The 9764-nt window shown below is 42.5% G+C and overlaps 1 protein-coding gene across 1 annotated transcript; it reads right to left on the bottom strand.

The window, feature by feature from the left end:
• Window positions 1–365: 365 nt before the first annotated feature.
• On the bottom strand, window positions 366–8739 carry pik3ip1 (phosphoinositide-3-kinase interacting protein 1). Its single transcript, XM_014987562.2, has 6 exons — window positions 8335–8739; window positions 8013–8141; window positions 7408–7524; window positions 5594–5779; window positions 5393–5471; window positions 366–1928 (listed from the first exon to the last, which is right to left on the bottom strand). The coding sequence occupies exons 1-6, from the start codon at window positions 8444–8446 to the stop codon at window positions 1721–1723; spliced, it is 831 nt and encodes a 276-aa protein (XP_014843048.1). The 5' UTR covers window positions 8447–8739; the 3' UTR covers window positions 366–1720.
• Between the last annotated feature and the right edge of the window lie 1025 nt (window positions 8740–9764).

The raw sequence follows: 9764 nt of genomic DNA, 5'->3' as shown, positions 1-9764 counted from the left end.
TTTAGCCGTATGTAGCTTCCTGTTTTGCTTGTCTAGAGGCTAAAATGCTATTTTGTTTTTAGCAAAGGAGCTCAAACAGTCATGCCACAGATTCTGGCATATTTTGCCAGTTTTCCGCCACACGGTAATTACCAAAAATAAATCAAAAATGAATAAAAGATTTAAAATTAAGTATTTCTAAAAATGTAGTCTGGTAAACAGGCGTCATATCTTAAAAATGACGCTTTTATTCATTTTACTTGTTTTGCCACCAGAGGGAGCTAGTGCTACATTCTCGTCATGACAACCGCAACAACTACACTTAAAACAGTAGAAATATTCATTCCTATGCTTTTTTATTATTCGAAAGAAAAGACATTACACTGTAGAGTCTGTGTTTTTAATGTCAGTCTGAGCAACAACAAATGTCACACAAGTACTAAAAATCAAATGCTGAACACCAGTACTCATAGTGCATTATGATAAAATCTATTACAGCCAACAGAAAAAAACACCAGCAATCAATGATTGCAGGTGAAGGTCCAACACTACCAGATCATCTGGAGCGATCACATGACAACCAATAACCCATCGGGAAGTAACAGTGCAACAAAAGGAACAAACTAAAACCTTCCCTGTCTGATGATTTCTACTTATATACAAGTTTTTGTTTTCTTTTTTAATGAAAACTGCAGTGCTGTTTAATGGGATGCATTATGGTCCCTGAATGACAAACATACAGCAGATAGTCATGCACATGCAATCAGGTTTTTCACTGTTTTAAGAAACACCAAACTGTGGGGTTGTTCCTGCTCTACTCCATTCCCAAATGTCTACTCTGAGACGCACAACTCAACGCAGGAAGCTAATCTACAGGCAGCACACTGTCATACACTGCTGAGACTGAATCCAGGCTTTCTTTATGTTGTGTGTCGTGGCGGCGCCGTCTTCTCCTGAGGACCAACTAGTGTGTCTCGTGCGTACCGAGAGAACTCTTGTATTTTCCTGTCACTCCTTAACCTGTGGATGAAAGGGGGCAAGTCTTCTTCTGTTTGCCAAAGAGCGCTATCAGAACAAACAGGATACATTCAGACATATCATGCTAAGGCAGTGTCAGAGCTGGAGGCCTCTTCCTTCAGTCTTTCATGGGCCGTTGTTTACATGACGCATCCTGCAACACAGGAGCATGACCATTTATGGACACACATCTGTGTCAGTGGTGTGCCTGCGAGACCAAAAAAAAAAAAAACAAAAAAACACTCTTACTAAACATGTTTCTGTTCTCCCGCGGCACAGCCAGTGGGACACGCAAATCAAAGCCTGACAAATTCGACTCGCCTCTTTAAGAAAAACAAAACATAGCGGAAATCTCCCCGTTCCACAATCGTCTTTGTACACAGACCCGCTTTCCAACAAACACTCATGAAGTCAAAGTCCACTTGACTTAAAGCTCAAACTGAGGGTAGACTATTCTGTAGAAAACAAAACACTTTAGTGGTTTTTCTAGTTTGTTACCACCGTCTCTGTTTTACTGAAGAACACCCGTGTCTCACTTATTAAGGAGGGGGAAAGAAATGAACGGATTAGAACGGGGAACAAATGACACAGCAGGCAGTTTTAGTCTTTGGAGCCGACGCTGCTCCCCGACTCTTCTGAAACTTGAGCTCCCTCAGGGAGGCGGAAAGGAGAGATGGGGATCGTGGGAGCGGTTTTGGTCCAGTTTGAGGAACCCATGCTCCTCTCATGCTCCAGGAGTACCGGCGTGCTGACCCATGAGCGGGTCCCCGCCCTCCTGGACGGGGGTGGTCTCGTGCTCGGCCGTGATCACGATGGTGTTCTCGTCTATGAGCTCACAGGTGGGGTTGGAGAAGGCTGAGAGGGGCAGGGAGATCCTCTGCATCTCACGCTCGTACCGCCGCTGCTCATGCTGCTTCTTCAGGTTTTGACCCCTGAAGAGGAAAACACAGAACACAGTTATGTCATTTGAAAACACACAAAAGAGGAGGAAAATACTGACATGATAAGAATTTAACACGTTTTTCATCAGGAAAAGGATAAACTGGTCTCTTTTTTTTTTTCTTCACAAATAAAAGAGTGTGCGAGTGTGGCATGCATTTTCATATCTTGAAGAATAACATTCATCAAATCTGTCCAGCTCTCTTTTCCCCGCTGCACAATGTTGCCACCATCATGTTAAAGGTGAAGGTTGTGTTATAAGGGTGATGTCCAACCTTAGCTGTCAGCCAAAGTGTTTTGCGTTTAAGACAAAACTTAACTTTGATCCGTTTATCTCACATCTTTGCTTTGTTCTCTATAGGATCTGGGCTGAAGACATGTTTAGACTACCGTTCTTATATTGTAGTTGTTAAATAACGAGCCTTAATCTGCATCGGCATGTTAACGCTTCTCAAAAAAAAAAAAAAAAAAAACACAGATCAGAAACAGGCCAAAAACTTCTGATTGGTGCAGCTCACGGTCTCCTTCAGCCCTCTGTGGTCTTAAAGCTGTTATTTGTTTCAGAAAACTGGAAAAGTGGCAGATTTCCAGTAAACACCAAGGACTGATGAGTGATAGAAAATCTGACTGGGAGAGTTTATCTTTTCCAAAGCAGTAGGGTGGTGAGAAGCTACGCTCAGTGGTTTTCTGCTGTTCTGGATTCAAAACAAACTTTTCAGTGAAAACGCCTCCCGTCAGCCAACCACTTCCAACTTTTGGCCATCACAACACGGCCTTCAACTCCATCCATCATCGGGGATCTGTTCACTCCTCTGCTTTACGCCAGACTGTTTCCAGAAACTTTCTGAAGCCTGTTGCTTAGCAAAAAGCCCACGCCAGCTTTGTTCCTGCTATTTTAGTCTTTGTTTGGCAAAACGAGCTGCTAAGCTGAAGCCGCGAATCAAAGCGGGAGCCGTGGGGAATGGATTTTCTCAAATTTTCAATTGAAATTATGAATGGGAGCGAAACGGAAGAATCCTTGTTGACCTCATCAAGAAATTCAAGCTGAGGGGAAGTTTAAATTACGTTACATTGCTCATCGTTTGCGTTTTAAGAGAACAAGCTTTCAAGTCATCATCCTAAACACACCACATCTGACCTGGGGAAGTAGGGAGTAGAAATATGATTTTGTTTCCGTTTAAGAAAAACAGTGCATTCCCGAATTCTCAGCTGTCGGATATCTAGGAGTTTTTCGAGTAAATAAAGTATAAAGTTTTTTTTATCAGCAAGAAAAGTTTAGTGATGGCGTGGGAGACAAATCTAAATTTATTACATTAGTAACCACTGTCAGGAAATAATTAACAGCCTGAGACTTAATCCTGGCTGTAAATCTCTAAGCTTGACATGGGCGTTGGGCATCTGGGAGACGCTCTTTCTGATATGCTGCTTAAAGTGGTGACCAAGCCACGCCTATCCGATCCACTTTATACCTTTGTTTAAAAATGTGTTTCACCCACAGTCTACAGCCCGTCCTCATTACTGGGGCTGCAGATGAATCGATGAAACGGGAGATTTCACAGAAAAATGAGCAGGAACCAGCAAATCAACGATTCTCAGCTTGATTGGCCTAAAGTTGGGAATTCAACAATCAGATTTTTTTTTTTCTTGTGTGAAAGCTCCATATCTGAGCGACGCGAGAATGTCCTAACTACAACTTTTTTTGATAGGGAGACTGTTGATACTTAATGAAAACTCAAAGTTAGCTACTTTTCAGTATCAAAAAAATGCAGAGGGCCATTTAGAAGGAAATCACATTTGCCACAACATGTCTGCAGTTCCTTCAATTGTGAGAGCAAGACTTTGAGCAGATAACAGGAAGGATATGGACAATCCAATGTTTCATCTTAAGGTAAAAAGTCTCTATAGAGAATACACACAGAAACCACTGCTTCCACTGTGCGAGTCGCACACACATTTAGTTCCGAGGTGCTAAAGAAACCCGTTTTCAAGTGGCTACTCTCTAACACATGACCTGACATTGTCTCTCCTCTAACATTAATTATCCACTAATTAATGTTAGTCAATAACATTAATTACTTAATGAATTCTTCTAGCATTCATTAAGTGATGCCAGAAGAAATTTTATGAATCCTAACCTGTCATCTTCTTATCTTGCAACTCTCACAGAAAGATCAATATCAGCAAATAAAAACTTTGCCAAAATTGGAAAATGGCCACTAAAGTCTACCCAGTACATCTCTAGTTAATATTAGATCCATAGCACCTGCTCATCTATCAAATTCCTGAAGAGCATGACACTGGACACTGAGGACAAGTATTAGGCCTCTGACATAACACGCTTCTCCTCCTTATTAATAATCTCCTCCTAAAATAGACGTCTATGACGAAAGCTCTGCTAATAAGATGAGACAGCCGAGCTCAGATCCGAGAGGGTACTTTGGATTGTTCTGCTGGGACTCTCCGTACCCTCTTTCAGATAATCTGGGCCATCATATCCCATGTTACATAACTAGAGATGTGAAAGAGGAGGCTTTTCTACCCATTAACCCCATCGTGCCTGAACCCTTCCCCTCTCACAGAATCAAAGTCTGCTAAGCTGAGTGGTTATATTTTATCCATTGTTGGTCTTACTGGTGCATGTGGAGGATATTTGTTCTAAGCTTTAAAAAAAGGGGTTCGTGTTATAAGCCTGAGGTTTAATTAAACCTCTGCGATTTAGCAAAAAAGACACCTATAACTTTCTCAACACATGTTTTTATATATTATATAAAATGTGTTACTGTGGAGAACAAAATGATTTTTACTTACTTACTGCTGTGAACTCAACTGGCAGATTCTGCTGAACAGCCGATTAAAAGATGAATCAACCTGCTGCTTCAGTGTGTGAGAATCTGTAAATGTGATCTAAGCCGTTGACACTGGTGCTGTTGTGAATCTGATACTCGGTGAGACGGTGTTATTGTTGCACAATGTTTTTGGAAAAATACCAGTGGGGAGTTCGCACATGACTGTGGCACAGGCAGGGGCTGGCAGATTAATGGAAAGCAGTGCAGCCTTTGCAGCAACAATGTTTGGCTTTGAGTATAGAAATTAGCGGTGCACCGATTTAGAGGCACAGATTTTGATCATTCTGGGGCTCCAGGTCATGACTGTACATTTGCAGTTAACAGCAGTCACCCCACTGTTGCCAAGTCTGTGACTTTCTTGCAATACGTAGTGACATTTCAGACAAAAAAAAAAAAGAAGGTATCTTCCAATATCGGAATCGGCAGGTCAGGCTTTTTAAAGATCGGTAATCGGTGTTCAGCCAGAAAACTGCCATCGGTCCACCTCTAATAGAAATTCTTCATAAAAGACACCAGAAGAGTTCTAGTTTATCCTAGTATGTATTTGAATTAGACATACTTCAAACACAAAACCCAAAATGATATGAAAATGTTAAGTTTTAAATACTAACCTTTTATAAAAGTAGCCAAGCGTGATGCCCACTCCAAGGATGATTATAATTGCCATCATAAGGCTGCCCAGGACCATGCCTGCAAAAACAGGAAAGCCCTGAATTTCATGTGCATCACTTAAAACTAAATCAAGCTCCAGATTTGTGTAAATAGCAAGCACACGGGACGTGTATCATGGACTCTTAAGAAGAAAACCGTACCAGTGGTTCCCAGGTCCTTCTTCTGTTTAGGTCCTGTTCTCACTCTCTGGCTGATGCCCATCACTGGCTGCACAGCAGCAACCTCTCTCTGTTTACCCGGCAAGGCTGCCTGCAAGCTCTGCGTGGAGGAAATGATCTCTGTAGGTCTGAGGGACCCGACCTCAGCTGGCGCAGCTGTCGTTTGCTCTAGAGACGGAAGAAAATGACACATTTAAACACCTGTCCTAATTCAAAAATGTTAAACACATACAACTGACATAAGTGGCAAATTTATACCATTAATGCCAGTTGATGCATACTCTACATATACCAAAGATCATACTGGAGGCACTTTTCCAGCATCTAGTGGAAAAGTGCCACTAGATGGACTTTTCAGTTTGACAGCAAACTGGTTTGTTTTTTTCCAATTAGAATTAAAGGCAGATCTCAAGTATCCCTGGCCCAGGATCGATACAATTCTTCTTTTCTATTTTCATGATAGTCCTGCATGCAGTCTGAGTCACTACAGCAAAACAACGGTCTTCATGAATTATGGATACTAACAGAACTCTTCAGATATTGCTAAAATGTTCTGTTTTGACGTTCAGAAGGACACTGCTTCTGCTAGAATAATCTCTGCCTCCGTTATTCTTTTCAGACTCAACTGGAAGTGCGTCATCCAGACTGTGTGGTTTCTAATTATCGCCGCTCTGCAAGCATCAGTGCTGACGCAAACCCCCTCCCAAACTGAGCCTCTTCCTGAATTATTGCTCCAACCTTCACTGCTGAGAGGACTGTTGGATGCATTTTCTCCTTTTTTTCTATAAAAAAAAAAAAAAAAAAAAAAAAAAAGAGGACCGGAAATAAACATGCACAACTCTCAGTCAAGAGCAACATAAGATGGGAGTTACAGACTCCAACGTCTGCACACCAAGTCTCTGCTCAGTTTCCTCCCTCAGGGTTGTTTACGACTTCAACCAAAGTTAAAAGGCCTGAAGCCATGAACCGAAGCAGCCAATGAGCTGCTGTCTCCAAGAGGAAACGGCTCCTTTGCGCCAATGAGAGCAGCTTCGGGGCTGGGTCAAAGCCGGAACTTTTCCCCCCCTCCATGTGCGCAGCTTTGTTATTGTCTGACTTCTGCTGGTGTCAGCCAGGAGCCAGAAACAAAGGAGAGCATACATGACTTATCGCAACTCCGACCAACTGACCTACCACAGCTCATAGTTTGAAAAGCCGAATGGAACTGAAGGAAAGTTGTCTGATCTTCCACATCGAGCTAGGGAAGAGTTCACAACTTGACTGAAACTTTTTTTGTGTTGAGCTGGAAGACTGTGTTGTGGATAATTCAGAGAAGTCAGAACAGTGATGGATTTGAATAAAGGCAACATGACTCCCCACCCAGGGTGCCAATCCAGCCATGTCTCGTGCGGTTTACCATCACTTGTTCTGCTGTCTAGTCTACAGGAACGGAAGAACTTAGTACAATGTGGCCCTACAACATGACTGACCATGAAGTTAGTATTTGATTCAGTTCCCTGCTTTTAATGTGTTTACTGGGGGGGCATTAGAACCACTTAATATGGGAAACCAGCATAAAAATAATGTATAGACTGATAAATCATTGTTCTACACTTTTTCAAAAACCGCAGTTTTTATTTGTGAAGCCTATTTGCGAAAAAGAAGGTTCTTCATTTCTGTGAAAGAAATTTCCCACAAATGAAAGAATCATTATTGGTACAGTCAGTTTTCAACAAATCCCTTGTCTTTTGAAACTAATCAATACGCTGCACATAACTCAAACACATTAATCATTACTGGGTGCAGCGTTTGCTTACCTTTGCACGTCTCAATTGCACAGAACTGCCTCTGGATTGTTCCATCTGGGGCTGCAATGTAGCACCAGGGCCCCTCAGAGGCGTCCGGGTTTCTGCAGCAATTGTGATCTCCAGCACCTACAGAGCAGCCGACAGAAGCAGCAGAGCTCTGTTACTGATTCTTCGCTGAAAAAAACAGGCCTCGTCTCTGTTCCAGTAGATAAACCACTGGATTCACGACTTATTCACAGCACTTCATCACAGCACTTCATCACAGCACAGCCCCGAGCACAAACAATGGAAACAGCATCTGCTGCATCAGAGAGGCCATTTAACAACACAGACAGACTCCTCTCTGGAGTACAGGCTGTAAATCCATGTAGTTATTGTTCTACACATCAAAATTATTTGCTTATTTTGCTTCTATTTATCATCTTTATCAGGCTGACACATCAACAGACGTTTCGACTTGTTTGTTGCACTGAGGACACTATTGCAACCATCAACACATGTGACATTTCAAATGTGATCAGATTCAGAGGCACTGGACTCAGCAAAACGAGGAGAAATTAGAATCAAAGTGCAGTTTTCATGCAGCTTGAAAGAACATCTCGGTGTGTGTTTACCTGTCTGTGAATCTGGGTGCATTTCAACATCATAGTCTCTTGTTGTGTTGATCCAGTTCAGACAAGTCAGACCTGTGGAGGAGCTCTGTTGTTCTCCTCTGTAGTCCAAACCTCTGGATCTCACACAGTCTGAGAAATAAAACATGAGAATAGGGGGGTAAAAACATGTACAATCAAAACTGTTAGGGCTGTTTTAAAACTCAACAAAGGCGACTCTTAAGAAAATATTATTGCTATTTTAAGTACCTGAACTTAATTCTGTTACCGACACAAAATGAGCATAAAAGCATAATAAAAAACAGACCAAAATGAGCAGGTTTACCTCTTTGCCCCCCACTCGGTGTGCTGCCTTCCACGATGGCCGCGCTCAGAAAAACAATGTGCAAAGAAAAAAACATTTTGGAAAGTTGCCGGGCTGAATTCACCGACAACATGATGATTTTTTTCCCCCCTCCTCCTTTTTCTAAAAGTAAGAATTTGTAAGAATTGGAGGATCGAAATTGGTGAGGAGCCTATGCATCAGACACACACTGCTCCTCTCGCTTCAGTCCCAGCCCTTGTTTTTGTCAGAGCAGAAGCTTTCTTTGTAAACAGCCTTCAGTGGAGGAGGAAAAGAGGGAGGAGCGCAAATCTCAAGGTCCTAAAGCCTCCTCCTCCTACTCCTCGGTGTTTTCTCTCTCACTCATGAAGAACTTCATCTCCAAACAGTCTGTCATCTCAGCCCTGAGAGAAATAATCAACATTCATTTAGTTCCGTATTTAAAACCGTGGAGTTTTGTCTGCCTCCATCTGCATGCTGCATCTAAACGCTTTCCTCTTCCCCATACTCCCCTCTGCAAACCTTACCAGGCCTCCGTCTAAAGTGGGCTCTGCAGAGGATAATAAAGCCTAGCTGCTTCTCTGTGTAGCTGGCAATGAAGCCAGCCAACATGTGACTCAGCCAGAGCGAACTAAACGAACTAAAAAAAAAAGATGTCCATCCAGTTTTCAGGCAATCACCAGAACAAACACACAGCGTCTGTCCTGTATGCTGCGACACACTCTGAACTCTCCCGGCAGGATATTTCCTTCACATTCACACTGCCTCAAGAATAATCTCTCACGCGTGTCTGTTCTGAGATTCTTTATCGGGAGTTGTACATATTGCCTTCCATTCTTTAAGGGGGTTGAAGCTGTCAACGAAATATAGTCATTATTAACAAAACCGTCACTGGTGGCCGCCATTCTAAACGGACCTGATTATTCTCCCAAAGCTCTTCCGTGGAGTTGCAGTCTCCAGCTGAGTTTCCACCTCACAGAGCACAACTCATCTACTCAGCTCCCTCAGACTAGCTGCAGCCGCAATTAGCAAACAGTGTTGAAAAGAGCGGGAGCTTCTTAAAGAGACAGAGGCCCGATTTCAAGACGTCAAATTTCTTTTAAGCCATGTTTACACAGCATTTTTATAACTGAAACTAACATAGTTGCTTGATTGTGCTAGAGAATTATACTATGTGCCATAATACTACTACCCCTTTAATTTAACCCCATTTGAGTCAAATCCTAATGGTACGTTCACACCAAACGCGCTACGTGCATCAAAAACGCACCTGACGCTTCAAGCTCTTTGCTGTGTGCATTTTTGGCGAGTTCACCTCAAATCTCAAACGCGTTTTGAGCGTCAGGAGCGTCTGGTTTACATTCAAAGTCTATTATCTGGAGCATAGGACGAGTTGGACGGTCAAACGCTCAAAACGGTTCAAATCACGCCGC

Source organism: Poecilia mexicana, unplaced genomic scaffold (genome assembly GCF_051168715.1).
Source record: "Poecilia mexicana isolate PSO_F unplaced genomic scaffold, ASM5116871v1 scaffold_9, whole genome shotgun sequence".
Taxonomy (NCBI): Eukaryota; Metazoa; Chordata; class Actinopteri; order Cyprinodontiformes; family Poeciliidae; genus Poecilia; species Poecilia mexicana.
Note: the sequence above shows the minus strand (reverse complement) of the source record. Positions and strands in the feature narration are given on the sequence as shown.